This window comes from Phycodurus eques, chromosome 10 (assembly GCF_024500275.1).
Source record: "Phycodurus eques isolate BA_2022a chromosome 10, UOR_Pequ_1.1, whole genome shotgun sequence".
Lineage (NCBI taxonomy): Eukaryota > Metazoa > Chordata > Actinopteri > Syngnathiformes > Syngnathidae > Phycodurus > Phycodurus eques.
The window spans coordinates 14,409,090-14,427,890 of NC_084534.1; the positions used below are offsets into that span (position 1 = coordinate 14,409,090).

Sequence of the window (18,801 nt, forward strand, 5' to 3'; positions counted from 1 at the left end):
CTACATGACGGAAACAAAAAAATACACACTATTTTCTAAATCAAAGTTTCACTAAATTAATACTAAATACATTCATAATTTTTTGACACTGCAGTGTACAGTGATGTATCTTAAATATTTAGTTCTAAATGGATACTTGTCTATATTCTGGTCATGCATTTACTATTGAGATTCACAGACAATAGATCTTGATGTACAGTTAAACAACTTCTTTCTGTTGTTGAACTAGTTTGGGGTTTCTAAAGGAGTGTTGTGCTCTGCATTTTCTTCACAAAACAAGGTTAAGTGTCCTATATGTTCGTTGCTATGCAGACAGTTAAAATACCACTGACTTTACAACACATTTTATTCAACACAGAAACCGTGTACAGGGAAAGTATCCACAGCCTGAAGTGTGCAACACTGGCTCACGTTTTGGGATTGATGTCTGGTGAAACTTGGAAGGGGGGGGAGCAGACAGAACTTTACTTGAATCCACTGAAGAAACAACTTTTGAGGATTTAAGAACAGTTGGATGTTTTAACTGTCACATTCCATATCTAGCTCATGCACAACATAAAAATCTCTTGACATGAGACACATTATTAACACAGCATAGTGCCAATTTTTTACTGGCACAACTGCTGAGCTGGTTATTTTTTTAAAGTGTAGAATTGGGTTTAGATTATACAGTAGACAACATTTTGTCGCCCGTGTTTTTATGCCAGCACCTGGATGCATATTGTTTAGTGACATTCAGCGATTTATTTAATTAAATTTATACCAACAGGACACTTAGTCAAGATTTTACACACAACATAAAAAATGGTTTGGAACGAACATCAGATATGCCATATATGCTGTCATGAAATGAAAAAAATAAATCTCATAGTAATGCTTCCAGGTGACAATATATAAACAAGTGATATGAGATGGTCATTTACAGACATATAAAACTCATAGAATCAAACAGACACCGACGCGTGCGCACGCACACGTATACACAACAAGCTGACATGAGTCTGAAAAGAGCAAAGAAGGGCAGTTTAAGGCTTTAAACACATGCATACAGGAACACAACTGGTCCAGCAGCAACTGTTCTCGGAGTGATATCATTTTTGAGTTGTTTTTTTTTTAAAATCATAATACTGTATTGACAGTGAAACATCAATGGTGCTGCTGTACCATTTTGTCTTGCTTTAACTTAACATTAAATTCACATCATACCAATACAGACGCATTAAACAAAGACATACCGCATACTGTGTAGTAAACTTTTCTTCGAGGTAGAAACAGGGAATGGAATAAAGTTCTCTTCATCAAATATCACTTAATAGCTTAAACATAAAAAAAAATGGTGGGATATAGAAAAATAATGGGGAGTAAATATCTTGAAAAGTCTTACATAACGTATTAATTACACTGTTGGAAACAACTGATCTCATTTCTGTCCAGCAAAGCCCCCAAAACATTATAACGCCATTTCTTGTTTTCTTCATATTTATGTTAGTTTTTATTTATCACTATAGTGATCATTTACGGTATGTCTGTCTAAATGCATTGTTTATAGTACAATGAACCCCCGGTATTTATGTGGGATAGCGACCAAACCCTGCCACGAATAGCAAAATCTGTGAGTAATTGTATTCGTAATTGCCTGCAGTGGGCTGAAGATGGAAGCAGAGCACTGTCTAAATGAAAGTCCTCTACTCACTTAAATATACTTCCTCGACACCAATATGCCACGAGATGGCGCCTGAGCACAAAACAGCGAATAGGGAAATGTTTCAGCAAATAAGGATTGGTTCCCCCCAAAAAATCTGCAAATAGGCAAATTCGAACCGCGAATATGCAGGGGTTCACAGATTCATTTGTCACACTTTCAGTCACAGAGATTCAAAGGCCACATAAGATGGTGAGGTTGCACACTTCCCAAAACACTGTAGTTCTAAACAATGACAACTAGTTTGATTTAAATGAAACTTTCCTACAAACGTCACCTCTGCTAGTTCCAGTCAAATTAGAGGGGATGAGAGCTACACCTAAGCATTCAGCATTCATGATTTGTGGATGAAGCAGCCCAAAATGTAGACGTCATCACATGAAAATATTTCATATTGATCAAGTACAATGGCAGTGCTGTGTGCACTTTTGACAACAGCCCTAAGAGTTTGGATTGACTGCATGTATAACTTCATAACACTTTGTCCAACTTGAGCTTAATACACTATATTCTTCCTGTCTAAGTGAATGCCATCCTGTGTTTAACAATTGTACAAAAAGTACAGCCTACCATCAATTTTTACAAAACGCACATACTCTTCCCCAAGTAGCAAATGGCTGGTTGAAACTTTGAGTTATTCCTAGCACTGTATATCGCCATTCACAAAAATGTTTAATCAAAATGATCAATTTCAGCCCAGTGCAGTGAAGAGAAGCCATAATGTAATCTTTTTAACTATTATTGTTGATTATAGTAGCTTTGGAAAAGTGGGGCTTTGCTCAGAAAGTTCAAAATGGGTTTCATCAGTTCACAGATGTTAAACATAGTTGTTTGCAAAACTATTTAACTGCTTGTATGAAGGATACAGCGTAATGCCAATGTTTATTTATTATAGATATTTTATTGTACCTATATAAAATTTTTTATGTAATGCCAAGTCAGTATGCAAGGGGATTCAAGATCATGGTCCTGGGATGGAATAAGTCAATGTTGCTGACCACAAAGACAAGACCGTATTAGCGCTAGGTCTCTCATTCTGTATTTACAATGATTTATCATAACAAATTTTGTGTCATGCATATTTTTCTTTGATGAACAGCAGTATCACAATGTAACAAGTACACAGTATGAACATTTGCTTTTTTTAATCAATACGACTATTGCACTTTCTGGGGTAGGGTAGTCATTTAGAATCCTATATACACCGATATATATATATTGTTTGTTTTCGGGTGGCGAGCATTTACAATAATATATGTATATATTTTTAAAAAGTCCAAGTCATTGTTCCAAGTTATAATTTTTAAGAATACGAGTTTTATCATGCAGTTAATGTCAACCTTGGGCATCTGTTCAACATAGAGGATTTGAATGGCTAGACAGGAAGTGTTGGCGAAATAACTCCTTCCCTAGTGCCAGGGGGATGATGAGAGAAAGGGAGGCAGGAAGGGGAAGATAAGGTTTGTGAAATGACTACCAGTCTGCATTACCCCAGGTTTCTTCAGCAGGTTTCGTGGGACTCTTTTTGGCCTTACCATCTGCATTCTCCCAGTTGTTGTCCCAGGCCTCCCAGCTCTCCTCTGTGCTGTGTTTGTTGGTGGATGCTGCATCAGAGCCCCAATTGTCCCAACTGTCAGAGCTCTTCTTTGCAGAATTATCTGCAATGGTCCAGCTGTCACTGCTTGGGGATTTCTTGGCCTTTAGGGAGTTGTTGCTACCAAATGTTTCCCAGAAGTCCTTTGAGAGAGGCTGGCTGGAACTGCCCTCATATCCCTCAGTAGCACCCATGTTCTGGTAGCTATCTCCAGCAGCCCTAAACACCAGGACACCATTTAAATTAAAGTACAACTAATTAGGTATGTGGCATTTTCCACAACTTTAACAAATTATATTATTACCCGTCTTCTGGTTTTCCCGAGAAGAGATTGGTCAATTTGGCACCAGCTCCCTGGACCTAATGTAATCAGAGGTTATACATAAATACAGCTGACAATTACAAACAACACATTTATCTTGGCATATTCAGTGAAAATGAATGTAATTTTATCAATTCAATTTATCATTTATATCTACAATATCATTTGAACATACAGCACTGCTGCTATTAGTCGACAGAAAAAGTGGCAGTGATAATAAAATAAGAAATGTGGGAATAAATACTTACCACCAGAGTAAAAATGGCAGCAAGAAAAACAACAGCACAAATTAATATACACATACACACGTTTCAACAAAACCAGTCTCTTCTGAGGGTGGAAACAAGGAGGGGGTGCCTCCATGTTTGCATTTATTGTACACTGTTTCTTCATTATGATTAAACGAATGCAGTATTGTCACGATGCTGCTTCACGCTCAGAAGACTGGTTTTGTACCGTCAATGTGGCAGAGCTATGCCATCCATCCTACCTTGTTTGCCAACTCAGTGATGCCGACTGTCATTTCATCTAGCATTTTGCCATCTTTCACCTGGATGAGCCAAATTGTAATTATTTAAATAATCATGTACATTTTTAGTACAGTTACAGGTGATATAAAAAGTCTACACACAACCCTGTTCAAATGCCATGTTTCTGTGATGCAAAACAACTACTTAGACAAAATTAATTTAAAAAAAATTTCTTCCTTTAATGTGACCTATACAACTCAATTGAAAAATAATATTTTAAAGGGGAAAATGAGAAATAAGTCGCACAATATCCTGGTTGCATAAATATGCACACCCTCAAACTAATACTTTGTTGCAGCACCTTTGGCTTTTATTACAACGCTCAGTCTTTTTGGGTAAGAGTCAATCAGTGTGACACATCTTGATGTGCCAATATTTGCTCACTTTTCTTTGCAAGGACATTCCAAATCTGTCAAGATTACGAGGGCATCTCCTGTGCAGAGCCCTCTTCTGGACAAGCCTGATGTTTGATCGAATTCAGGTCTGGATTCTGGTTGGGCAAATCTAAAACTTTAATCTTTTTCTGGTGAAGTAATTATTTTGTTGATTTGATTGTGTGCTTTGGGTAATTGTCATGCTAAAAGATGAAGTTCCTCTTCGTCTTAATTTTTCTAGCAGAGGCCTGAAGGTTATGTGCCAAAACTGACTGGTATTTGGAACTGCTCATACTGTAATTCGCTCCATCTTATCTAAGGCTCCAGTTCCAGCTGAAGAAAAACAGCCCAGATGTATGATGCTGCCACCACCATGCATCACAGTAGGTATGGTGGTGTTTTGATGATGAGCAGTGTTGTGCTTGCGGCAAACATACTTTTTGGAATTATGGCCCAAAAATTTAACCTTGATTTGGTCACATTTTCCTTACAAACATTCAGATTTCAAGTGGTTTTGCAAAATGTAGCCAGGCTTGGATCTTTTTCTTTACAAGATAAGGCTTGCACCATCTTGCCACCCTACCCCATAACCCAGCATACAAAGAAGACGGGAGATTTTTGTTACATGTGCTTAACAGTACTTGGCAGAAATCCCCGCAGCTCCTTCAGTGTTGCTGTCGGCCTCTTGGCAGCATCCCAAACCAGTGTTCTTCTCATCTTTTCATCCATTTTGGAGGGACATCCAGTTCTTGGTAATGTCACTATTGTGTCATTTTTCCATTTAATGAGATCTATCTGACACTATGGAATCTCTTTGCAGACCATGGTTTACGCTGTAAGATGTGACTACAAAATGTCAGGAAAGTGTCTAGAAAGGCTAAACTTTACAGTATTTGGGGTTAATCTGAGGCACTTTAAATGGTTGCAGGTGTGTGCTGACTTCCATTTAACATGAGTTTCAATATGATTGGTTAATTGTGAACACAGCCAAATCCCCAGTTTTTTTATTTTATTTTTTAAATTTTTTTTAAACCTGTCTTGTTCAGCTGCATGGCCTTGCAGAATGGTGGCTCTGTATACCTTTCTGCTGGAACAGTTTTGCTGTGCAACAGGGGAGTTTGAAACCAAGAGAAATGTGAAACCCCAATTATAAATTCCCAGTTATATGCTGCTCAAAACCTTGCAACCAAATTAGCTCAGTTGTTTACTTTTAGTTCCCCTCTCAAAAGATGTTTTTCCCAATTGAGTTATAATACAGGGTATAGGTCACATTAATGGTGTCAAAAGTTTTGAAATGATTTATCTTGGTCTAATTTTTTTAATATCACAAAAACCTAGCATTTGAACAGAGGTGTGTAGATTATTTTATATCCCCTGTATATGTTGAACGGCAGGTAGTAAGCAATCATTTTTGGCTGATTCCACAATTTTATTATTAATTGCCTCAACAAAGTTAGTTAATTGGAAAGAAATGCAGCTACAATCATTCTGTATGAGGGAAAAGACAGAAGTGCATGCCTATGTCAACTGTACATTACAAGACAAAAGATAGATTTATACCAGGCACGTCCAGTCATTGACTTAACTTAACCAAGTTAAAATAGATTTATAAATAAAAAGGTCAACTGACTAATTTTGCCTTCCTATAATCATACAGAAGTCTAACAACTCATATAATATTGGACAAGCAGATGTCAGAATCCTGGTCCAGAACCAGATGGCGTGGATAAAAAGAAAGAACATTAAAATTTTGCGAAAATTACTTCCATCTTTACTCCTCACTAAAACAGACCCAGTTGGAAGGGTAAACATTGATAATGTACCACTTTTGTCTTATAATGTGCAATCACATGAAGCTAATGAGCAGGCGCTGTAGAAAATACCACATTCACATCTGAAGCTGTTTTCTTTTTAAATGCTGCAACCCACCACCAATTGGACAACTTCAAACATCAATGTTACCTTTTCTTGGGTAGGTTTAATAACACTCTCATTTATTGTATGTCCTAACTCTGTGGCCTAGTTGAAAGTCAGAGGGTAGAAAGAAAAAAAAATGACTTCAATTTAACAATTTCACATTGACAGCTTGGCATGACGTGACTGATTACAGTGAATAGTAACTTGTTGGTGTAACAGCTCAAAGACAGCTCCAATGAATGTAGTGGTATACAGTGCTGTGAAAAAGTATTGGCCCCCTTCTCAAATTCTTAGATTTTTGCAGTTTCCCCACTTTGTTTAAAATCATCAAAACATTTAAATATCAGACAAATATAATCCAAGAGAACTTCAAATGCCGTTTTTAAACGCTGATTTCATTTATTAAGGGAAAAAAAAAACTTCAAAGTTAACTAGCCCTGCGTGGAAAAAGTAATTACCCTGCTTGTTTAATCATGAATTAATTGTGGCTAATCACAATGTTTGGTTAATTTTCACAGATCACACCCAAGCCTGATTACCTCCAGACCTGTTCAATCAAGAAATGACTTAAACAAATCTGTCCCAACAAAATCAAGTCGCACAAAACATCTAAAAAACTTAAAAGAAAATGACACCAGCCAAAGAAATTCCAGAACAGTCAATAAATAAAGTAACTGACATCTATCAGTCTGGAAACATGAGGCCCGGCCGGGCACAGCCCGAAAGGGTAACGTGGGTCCCCCTTCCCATGGGCTCACCACCTGTGGGAGGGGCCATAGGGATCGGGTGCCATGTGAGCTGGGCGGTGAGTTGGCTCTGATGATGAAGGAAGATGCTGGTCCGACCTGGCAGGCCCAAATGTATTGTGAGGGTCTGCTGGGAACGTATGGCAGAATCCCCTGTCAGAAGGAGTTTCAACTCCCACCTCAGACAGAACTTTGCTCATGTTCCGGAGAGGCGGGGGATATTGAGTCTGAGTGGACCATGTTCCACGCCTCCATTGCTGAAGCGGCCGACCGGAGCTGTAGCCGTAAGGTGGTCGGTGCCTGTCGTAGTGGTAATCCCCGAACTCTTTGGTGGACACCAATGGTGAGGGATGCAGTCAAGCTGAAGGAGTCCTATCGGGCCTTTTTGGCCTGCGGGACTCCTGGGGCAGCCGATGGGTACCAGCTGGGCAAGCTTTTAGCTGAAGCAAAAACTCGGGCGTTGGAGGAGTTCGGTGAGGCCATGGAAAAAGACTTCCGGAGGGCTTTGAGGAAATTCTGGTCCACCATCCGGCGTCTCAGGAGCGGGAAACAGTGCACCATCAACACTGTGTATAGTGGGGATAGGGCGCTGCTGACCTCGACTCGGGACGTTGTGAGTCGGTGGGGAGAATACTTCGAAGACCTCCTCAATTCCACCGACACACCTTCCTACGAGGAAGCAGAGTATGGGGTCTCTGAGGCGGGCTCTCCTATCTCTGGGGTTGAGGTCACCAAGGTGGTTAAAAAGCTCCTCGCCCGGAGTTCCTAAAGGCTCTGGATGTTGTGGGGCTCTCCTGGTTGACACGCCTCTGCAACATCACGTGGACATCGGGGACAGTGCCTCTGAATTGGGAAACTGGGGTGGTGGTCCCCCTTTTTAAGAAGGGGGGCCGGAGGGTGTGTTCCAATTACAGGGTGATCACACTCAACGCCCCTGGTAAGATTTATTCAGGGGTGTTGGAGAGAAAGGTCTGTCGGGAAGTTGAATCTCAGATTCAAGCGGAGCAGTGTGATTTTCGTCCTGGCTGTGGAACAGTGCAACAGCTCTACACCCTCGGCAGGGTCCTTGAGGGTGCATGGGAGTTCGCCCAACCAGTCTACTTATGTTTTGTGGACTTGGAGAAGGCGTTCGACCGTGTCCCTTGGGGAGTCCTGTGGGGGGTGCTTCGGGAGTATGGGGAACAGAAACCCCTGATACGGCCTGTTCAGTCCCTGTATGACCAGAGTCAGACTTTGGTCCGCATTGATGGCAGTAATTCGGACTCGTTTCCGGTGAGAGTTGGACTTCGCCAAGGCTGCCCTTTGTCACAGATTCTGTCCATTACTTTTATGGACAGAATTTCTAGGCGCAGCCGAGGCGTAGTCCGGTTTGGTGGCCTCAGTATTGCATCTCTACTTTTTCCAGATGATGTGTTTCTGTTGGCTTCATCAAGCCGTGATCTCCAACTCTCACTGGAGCAGTTTGCAGCAGAGTGTGAAGCGGCTGGGATGAAAATCAGCACTTTCAAATCTGAGACCATGGTCCTCAGTCGGAAAAGGGTGGCGTGCCCTCTCCAGGTCGGGGATGAGACCCTGCTCCAAGTGGAGCAGTTCAAATATCTTGGGGTCTTGTTCACGAATGAATGAAGAATGGAACAGGAGATCGACAAGCGGGTCGGTACAGTAGCTGCAGTGATGCGGACTTTGTATCGGTCCGTTGTGGTAAAGAAGGAGCTACACCAAAAGGCGAAGCTCTCAATTTACCAGTCGATTTACGTTCCTACCCTCACCTGTGGTCACAAGCAGCGGGTCGTGGCCGAAAGAACAAGATCCCGGATACAAGCGGCCAAAATGAGTTTCCTCCTTCTCCCTCATAGATAGGATGAGAAGCTTGGTTATCCGGGAGGAGCTCAGAGTAGAGCCGTTGCTCCTCCACATTGAGGAGCCAGATGAGGTGGCTGGGGCATCTGATTAGGATGCCTCCCAGACACATCCCTGATGAGGTGTTCCGGGTACATCCCATCCGGAGGAGACCCCGGGGACGACCCAGGACACGCTGGAGAGACTATGTCTCCCAGCTGGCCTCGGAATGCCTCGGCTACGACCAAGACTAACTAAGAATTTGAGAAGGGGGCCAATACTTTTTCATGGCACTCTATTTTTAGGATTCCCTTTGACAATAACCATTTGTAAAATTAAATTAATAAATTATAATATTGTGTGTGTACCATTGCACCTTGAAAGCAAAAATATTTTTTTTTAAAAAGTCATGATGTCCATCCATAGCATACGTTATTTTTATAGTCGTGGTTGGAATTTCTTTTAATACTCACTCGTGACTATCGTGACTGATGAGCGAAAATGTATTCTATAAGTTATCCATAAGGTCATACCAAATATTTTATGATACAGTAGCCAACAAGACACAGGTGACAGTCATCATTTCATACACTGTCTCTTTGCTAGCAAACAATAGAACACTTGCGAGCAGAAAAATACGAACAAAATTAAACTAAAAAAATACATACATGGGGCAGGAAAAATTCTCATGCAATCTTTTACTTTTTTCAAGAAAATTAAAATGACACTATATAAACACAAGCATGAAGCAGAAAAAGTGTCATGCACTCATTTCTTGCTTTACCGGTTCTGGGGGTGCCTTATAGCCCTTTAACTACATCCAGAGAAGGCGAAGAGATATTGAAGAGATATTAAATTACAATCAATCAATAGAGCATCATGCATTTATAGTTTAAGTGTGCAATGAGCAAATTGTGTTATTTTTGGAGAAAATAAAAAAGAAAGGAAGCATACAGTACATTTAAAAACAGACTACTAATAAATATAAATATTAATATTGTGTGATAAGCGTGTGTTGTGTACCTGAAAGCAATGACTTATATTAGTCTTACCTTCAAAGTTGCCTGATTTGCCAGTTTTGTTGTCTGGGTGGAAAATATGAAAATTAACGAGGTACTTTTTTCTAAAATGTTACCACTTCATGAAGAAATGGTAAAACAAAATGTTGGTTTGGAAATGCAGTTTTTACATTCTGTTATCTTACATTGTCTTTTGCAATGGAAGCAAACTTGGTGGCCCCAACAGTAAAATTACTCCAACCCTGCAAAACAAAAAGAAAGAAGGATAACTGAAAATCTGTTGAAGTTGCCACACACAGAGCGACGCAGCTGGACCCGACTGAACTGTGCGTGGTTTGGCAACTGGCCGTATTAGGGGGTTCTGTACCCCATACTCCCGAAGCACCCCCCACAGGACTCCCCAAGGGACACGGTCGACTGCCTTTTCCAAGTCCACAAAACGTAAGTAGACTGGTTCTTCCATGAGTGACCGATCAGTTGGCCACTGGTTTTGCCGCGATTGAATCCAGGAGCAACTTCACAGATTAGAGCAAATCAAAATACACAAGATTTCACTCATGCTAACAATACAGTTCTGGGTTTAAGTGAGTGAGAGACAGAACGGCCACTTAGCTGTCCCAAAGTCATTTAAATACAGTATGTAAAGTATCAAATATTGTGTTTTATAACAATCCCAAACTATATTTATAATTTCTATTGTGCCTGTGCAAGAAAAAGCGAAGAAAATGTACATGCGCGGAAGGTTGAAATGAATGGGAATGAGCGAGACTTTTTACAAATATCCACACTCTGGCTTTTATTCTCACCCACATCCACTCCCTATCAACCCGTTATTCTTTAACTATTAATCCATCTTTCTATGGTGTAATACTGTGATGAAGTACAACCCCAATTCCAATGAAGTTGGGACGTTGTGTTAAAAATCAATAAAAACAGAATACAATGATTTGCAAATCATGTTCAACCTATATTTAATTTAATACACTACAAAGACAAGATATTTAATGTTCAAACTGATCAACTTTATTGTTTTTAGCAAATAATCATTAACTTAGAATTTTATGGCCACAACACATTCCAAAAAACCTGGGACAGGGTCATGTTTACCACTCTGTTACATTACCTTTTCTTTTAACAACATTCAATAAACGTTTGGGAACTGAGGACACCAATTGTTGAAGCTTTGTAGGTGGAATTCTTTCCCATTTTTGGTTGATGTACAGCATTAATTGACAACTCTAAATTGCCCGTAGGTGTGAATGTGAGTGCGAATGGTTGTTTGTTTGTGTGTGCCCTGCGATTGGCTGGCAACCAGTTCAGGGTGTACCCCGCCTCCTGCCCGATGATAGCTGGGATAGGGTCCAGCACGCCCGCGACCCTAGTGAGGAGAAGCGGCTCGGAAAATGGATGGATGGAATAACGTTTATCAGTTTGAACATTAAACATCTTGTCTTTGTAGTGTATTCAATTAAATTTCGGTTGAACATGATTTGCAAATCATTATATTCCGTTTTTATTCATGTTTAACACAACGTCCCAACTTCATTGGAATTGGGGTTGTATATTAAAAGGCTGATTAGACTTTGTGCTTTAGTTCATGGAAGCCATTTACTAAAATCAGAGTGAGTCAGCAACTCATTTTTGTAGTTGTTGCAATGATCCAGTCCAATCGAGTTCCAACACATCGTGCACTGTGAAGCAGGCATGACAGTCAAAGAAAATGTAACTGTTTATAATGGGTCTTACTGAATAAATGGAGGACATAGCATTGTTTATGAAGTCATCCTCCTTTTTCTCTGGGGTTACGGTGTTGCCAAAGCCAACATAGCGGTTCTCTTGATTCCCACTGTAACCGCCTCCACTGAAGAAGAAGAGTTTGAACAAAGAAATAAACTTAAAAAATAAAACAACCAATGATCAGGAAGATCAAGTTATTACCTCTGATAAGAGTTAACGTCATCACTCAACCAGTCTTCGAAAGCTTTATCACCAGATGTGGCAGAGTTTGCGCCAGATCCCCCGGATCTGTGGCGCACAATCACTGCATTAATGACTATTAATTTGCTGGATCATATATTAACTTCCATTCAGTCTTACCGATGGGAGGATGAAAGGCTGCTTTTGGGTTGGGGTGATGTCCAATTTTTGGCAGAAGAAGTTTCAATAGACCACTCCTTCCCCTCTGCTTCAGCGGCAACCTGACACATACAATATTAAAGATGATGAACAAGAGAATGGGGATTTTTATGTTTAATGACGACATCAAATATGAATTACAGTTAAGACAACAATGATTTATACCATGGCCAAATGTTTAGCTCAAGTGTGAGAATGGATATCTTAAGGCTGGAAATGTCAAGAAATTGACAAAAGACTAAGAAGTTGTGTTACAGATATTTTTCTCATTATCATTATTTAGTTTTACATACCCTAATCTACAAATTTTTTTGGGAAACAATGATTTGACCCATTGCCTATGTACCTGTATATGTAAATGAGATATAACCGTGTCAAAATGTAAAAAAAATAAAAATTGTGAATGTTCATATATTCTAACCTCATTTCTTATAGTCTTATACCATGTTCCTGTTTTTAAGATACCCATTACACAAAGAAAACTGTACATTAACCCATAATTTGGTGAGAGTATGAATCATTTTGTGCTTAATTGTAATAACTGGGAACGGGGATCCTTAACCAGGCCACAGCTGGCTGGCACAGCTCACCTTGTCCCTGAAGAGCGCAGCAGCTCGACTGTTATACTTTTCCTGTAAGGTCCAGTTGGGATTGTAATCATCTTGGAGCTCGAGAAACAAACGGAATTTGCCATTCCCTCCTGCTTTCATCTTCTCAAGCTCAATATCCTTCCACTTGTCCATGGTGACAGAACGTACAAAACTGCAAATAGAACAGAAATGGTTCACCAGACCGCCGCCACCACCACAAATGTTAAGCAATTTTTTAGAGAACAACAAAAAGGAAACCGCTTTTGGTAATCATTCACATTTTAATGTGATGTTATTAAATATTACGTGAAATGCATTACCATCATTTAAGGATCTGTCGATTCAAGACTGATAACTCATTAATTGAGTTCAAGGTCCGATGGCTGCTGTTCTGATCGCTCAAAACACATGACATAAGACTGGGGAACAATTTGAAAAACATTTTCTGTTGAGTTAATTTTTATGCTGATTAAAACTAAAATTGCCATGCTGATTCAAAAATTGCAGTCAGTTTTTTTCTAGCACGTCAAGTTTATCCTCCAGATAAGCAAAATTCCACTGAATAGCTGTAGTAAGACTTGCCAGCTGATTACGATTGGACTCATCTACAGCTACATGGCAACTTGTTAGTGGAGTCACAATTGAGACAGTGCGGTGAGGTGTGTGTGCAGCTCCCAATAGGTCAGTACTATCAATATCTGCATACATATAGCTAGCATAGTAGGAATTAAGAGGATTTGTGCTTGGTTTTCTCTTAACCTTGTAACCATGGGCATACCGTTGTAAGTTATTTTTCGTTTTATGCTGTTTTTTTAGTTTTCAAAGCTTGTAACTATTCCATCTTAGTGTTTTATTTACTAAGATACATACATTTTTCATATTTTTTCAGAAAACGGGGATCCGATAGTTAAAAAACATCACGTGATAGAGAAAAACTGAGCTCAGTTTTGGATTCAGCACCCAAAAAATAGTTAAAAACAGCTGTCAGACCTAACTCAACAAAAATTGTGTTCCCCATTGTAATTTTTCTTTACCTGAGATGTACCCCCAAGCCTCTGTGTTTTCCAGAGCATTCCAGACATATCCAAATCCCATAGGTCACACTGACCCACTGAGGGTTGAAGGCCCCACACTCAAAGCACAGCTGTGAAGAATAAAGCAAGATGCATTATATTAGGAATATAGTATCTATTTTTAGCATTATTACGAAATATGCTTTTAGAATTTGCAGACACATTATTAATTTATTCTTACCCCTGCATTATCTGGTTTGGTCCCCTAGGGCAGTGGTTCCCAAAGTGGGTGGCGCGCCCCTTAGGGGGGGCTCAGAGCAATTGCAAGGGGGTGCAGGACGGATGAATTAAGGAAAACATTGTATTAATAGCAATGTTTTTTTATTGGAAAAAAAAACTAAACCTGTTACACTGAACATAATTACACAGTTAAGGTGCTTGGAAACAGTTACACTTATTACAACCTGCAGTTTATGGCAGTTCACTTTTTCAAAAAACAGTGAGGTTTGTATTAATTACATTGTAATAAGTCCATTGCAGTTTATTTTACACAATTATTACAACCCCAATACCAATGAAGTTGGGACGTTGTGTTAAACAAATAAAAACAGAATACAATGCTTTGCAAATCATGTTCAACCTATATTTATTGACTACACTACAAAGACAAGATATTTAATGTTCAAACTGATAAACTTTATTGTTTTTAGCAAATAATCATTAACTTAGAATTTTATGGCTACAACACGTTCCAAAAAAGCTGGGACAGGGTCATGTTTACCACTGTGTTACATCACCTTTTCTTTTAACAACATTCAATAAACGTTTGGGAACTGAGGACACTAATTGTTGAAGCTTTGTAGGTGGCATTCTTTCCCATTCTTGCTTGATGTACAGCTTCAGCTGTTCAACAGCCCTGGGTCTCTTGTTGTCGTATTTTACGCTTCATAATGGGCCACACATTTTCAATGGGAGACGGGTCTGGACTGCAGGCGGGCCAGTCTAGTACCCACACGCTTTTACTACGAAGCCACGCTGTTGTAACACGTGCAGAATGCAGTTTGGCATTGTCTTGCTGAAATAAGCAGGGGCATCCAATGAAAAAGACATTGCTTGGATGGCAGCATATGTTTCTTCAAAACCTGTATGTACCTTTCAGCATTAATGGTGCCTTCACAGATGTGTAAGTTACCCATGCCATTGGCACTAACACAGCCCCATACCATCACAGATGCTGGCTTTTGAACTTTGCGTTCATAACAGTCCGGATGGTTCTTTTCCTCTTTGGACCGGAGGGCACGACATCCACAATTTCCAAAAACAATTTGAAATGTGGACTCGTCGGACCACAGAACACTTTTCCACTCCGCATTAGTCCATCTTAGGTGAGCTCGGGCCCAGAAAAGTCAGCGGCGTTTCTGGGCGTCATTGATAAATGGCTTATGCTTTGCCTAGTAGAGTTTCAAGTTGCACTTACTGATGTAGCGCCGAACTGTATTTATTGACATTGGTTTTCTGAAGTGTTCCTGAGCCCATGTGGTGATATCCTTTACACATTGATGTCGGTTTTTGATGCAGTGCTGCCTGAGGGATTGAAGGTCACGGGCATTCAATGTTGGTTTTCGGCCTTGCCGCTTACATGCAGTGATTTCTCAGAACCTTTTGATGATATTATGGACCATAGATCAGAATCAGAATCATCTTTATTTGCCAAGTATGTCCAAAACACACAAGGAATTTGTCTCCGGTAGTTGGAGCCGCTCTAGTACAACAAACAGTCAATTTACAGAACACTTTGGGGACATAAAGACATTGACAAAAAACAATTGTGCAAAAAGATGCAGAGTCCTCTAGCACTTAGAGCAGTTCGAACGACTAATATTGCAATAGTCCGGTGCAATGACCATTGTGCAAAGGGCGCTGAGACTTCAAGGAGTGTATGCGGTTTAAAGTGACGAGTAGTGCGATCATCTGGGACAATGTTGGTTGTGCAAATGTTACAGATACTCCTCAGTCAGTGTGCAAATGGAGCAGATGCTACTCTGGCATGAGTGGCCAGTATATGCAAATAGTGCAGCATGGCGAGACAACTACAGTGAGTGCACGAGTAATACATAATTGGCCCCACAGAAATGTGACAACGAACTCAAGTCAAAAAATTGCCAGCTTGTTGTAATGGAATTATAGGTTAGGTGTTTAAGAAGTTGATCGCAAGAGGGAAGAAGCTGTTGGAATGTCTACTAGTTCTAGTTTGCGTTGATCGGTAGCGCCTACCTGAGGGAAGGAGCTGGAAGAGCTGGTGACCGGGGTGCAGACGGTCCGAGAGGATTTTGCACGCCCTTGTCTTAGTTCTGGCAGCGTGCAAGTCCTCAATGGTGGGTAGGGGGGTACCGACAATCCTTTCAGCAGTTTTGATTGTCCGTTGCAGTCGGAGTTTGTCCTTTTTTTTGTTGTTGTTGAAATCCCTAAATTCCTTCCAATTGTACGTTGAGGAACATTGTCCTTAAACTGTTCAACTATTTTCTCACGCACTTGTTCACAAAGAGGTGAACCTCGTCCCATCTTTGCTTGTGAATGACTGAGCAATTCAGGGAAGCTCCTTTTATACCCAATCATGGCACCCACCTGTTCCCAATTCGCCTGTTCACCTGTGGGATGTTCCAAACAGGTGTTTGATGAGCATTCCTCAACTTTCTCAGTCTTTTTTGCCACCTGTCCCAGCTTTTATGGAAAAGTGTTACAGTCATAAAATTCTAAATTAATGATTATTTGCAAAAAAACAATAAAGTTTATCAGTTTGAACATTAAATATCTTGTCTTTGTAGTGTATTCAATTTGATATAGGTTGAAGATGATTTGCAAATCATTGTATTCTGTCCCAACTTTACCGGAATTGGGGTTGTACAATGTGTGAAATAAACTGCAATGGACTCTGAAAATAAAATGTGTATGTTTTCTTTGATTGATGAAAATTTCTTATGAACCAAAGGGGGGGGACGTTTGGGAACCACTGCCCTCGGGAAAGCAGGACTGTTTTTTTTAATCTATTTTTAATTGTGACAAAGAAAGGAAGGAAATTGTCAACTAAAAAGCCCCCTGTTCAATGACGTGAAACAGCCGTTGCTATAACAAAAAATTACTTGATACTTAATTGAACTGGACCCAGTTCCATCTGAAGGGGGGGGGGTTATTATTATATTATTTAGTGCTATGGAGTGCCTCCTAACAATGTAATTCTAGCACTGTCACTATAAAAGCTGCATGTGCTGCATTCAGTTCATGTGCAGAATTTATAATTGCTTTCATTTTTGGTATTTTTTTTATTGGATCAACACAAATCAAGAAACAGTAGTTACTGAAGATACTATGTTGGGTTGCTCTGTGGACTTACATTATTTTCATCTTGTGTTCTCACTTCCTTCAAAACTCTTCTGGTTCTTGGACTTGCCATGATGATTCACTGAAGGCAAATGTTTTAGTTAGACAAAGTTTTATGAGAGCGTTAATACTGTATCTAAGGGTGAAAATAACTTTAAAATGTGGAGAGGCTTCTCCAGTGTGCTGAGGGATATTATTTAGAGCTATGGAGTGCCTCCGAACATTGTGCCTAAATGCTTGATGTTTTTTTTGTTCGTGCATAAGAATGCAATACATAGTACTATTACTAGTAGTACAGTACATAAAAAGGGTAGCAATTTACCAATGTGCATTTGATTGTCCTATTTTAACTTAGATCATCACAACATGTTAGTTCTAAACGTTTAAGGACATGGCACTTGTCATGAAGTGTTGCTCAATAAATGGATGGACAATACTGGATGTGATTTAACACGATGACTAAAACACCGCAAAGGCTAAGTTAGCCGCCGAGCTAGCAAGCGAAACTAACTCTTACCTGTTTGCTTGGCGAGCAAAAAAAAAAAAAAACACACCGTTGTCAGACGATGCGCTAGAAACACCCTACAAACGTTTTCTGTCGTGACGTAAAGCAAGTGTGAAGAGGTGACTTTCTGGAGCTGTCAGGCCGACAAAAATTGAGAAAATGGACTGCTGCTGTGTCAAACACCGGCAGCCATGTTCCTGTTTGCATACGTGGGCAGTGCAATGCATCATGGGATTTCTTATTTCTTCCACACTACGGTGAACGCTGATCCTCAGACCGAATATCACGTTAAAATTGCTAACGACACATTAATACAGTGAGGTTTATCGATGTGTGAATTTGTCTTTTTTCAATATATTTACACATCAGTGTGCAACAGGAAATTATCAAAAAGTCATTTATGATTTGTTGCATTAATTTAGCTGTTTCCCCCCTAAATGTGGTGAGTTGAAATGTATTACTTAGTTTTCTAGTTCTCATTCATGAATAATAAATTTATTTGTTAATTTAATAAACTTTATAAAGTATAAACAGAGGTGGGTAGCAACGCACTACATTTACTCTGTTTCATTCATTTAAGTAACATTTTTGAAAATTTTAACTTGTCAGAGTAGTTTTAATGAAGTATACTTTGCACTTTTACTTGAATATTTATGTTAAGAAGAAACATTACAATAACAATAATCGACATGCCGCTCGCTACTTTCATTGATCAATAATTGCGTGCGCGATCTATTTTATACTTTCGTTTGGACATCAGGTGCCGTTGCTCCAATCCACCGTAATTACCACAGTGATGTTTGACTCAAGTTCACCAATGAAATGACACAAGAAAGTCACGTGTCCGTACACAAAGTCTTCTATTGGACTTTGCGGGACAATCAAAGTGAGTCGTGACTCGTGTTTACATTACAGACTACGAAAAACAACAGTTTTAACATGCAGTGTAGTTTTGTCACTGCCCAAACTTGGATATTTCAGCCCACTTCTAACTTGAGAAAAAACCTTGCAGTAAGTTGCAGATGTTTTTGCTGTTGTTTTGGCTGTGTATATGGCAACATTAGCACTATTTTATGATCACAAGTAACTGTAAAGCATGCATCTTCTCTGGTACGTTCTGTGCTCTCTCTCTCTCT

The 18,801-nt window shown here is 39.8% G+C and overlaps 1 protein-coding gene across 12 annotated transcripts; it reads right to left on the reverse strand.

Annotated features, from left to right (window-relative positions):
* Positions 1-1,078: 1,078 nt before the first annotated feature.
* arfgap1 (ADP-ribosylation factor GTPase activating protein 1) lies at positions 1,079-17,869 on the reverse strand. Of its 12 annotated transcripts, none has more exons than XM_061688891.1 (14): positions 17,678-17,869; positions 17,174-17,242; positions 13,804-13,913; positions 12,770-12,941; positions 12,141-12,241; positions 11,982-12,068; positions 11,790-11,904; positions 10,229-10,285; positions 10,077-10,109; positions 9,809-9,838; positions 6,485-6,541; positions 4,109-4,168; positions 3,601-3,650; positions 1,079-3,515 (listed from the first exon to the last, which is right to left on the reverse strand). In XM_061688891.1, exons 2-14 carry the CDS (start codon positions 17,231-17,233, stop codon positions 3,176-3,178), a joined length of 1,272 nt encoding a protein of 423 aa, XP_061544875.1. In that variant the 5' UTR covers positions 17,234-17,242; positions 17,678-17,869; the 3' UTR covers positions 1,079-3,175. The 12 variants fall into 12 exon arrangements, with proteins under 12 accessions (XP_061544875.1, XP_061544874.1, XP_061544876.1 ...); XM_061688890.1 differs by having other exon boundaries at positions 3,601-3,656; XM_061688892.1 differs by lacking the exon at positions 9,809-9,838 and having other exon boundaries at positions 3,601-3,656.
* Between the last annotated feature and the right edge of the window lie 932 nt (positions 17,870-18,801).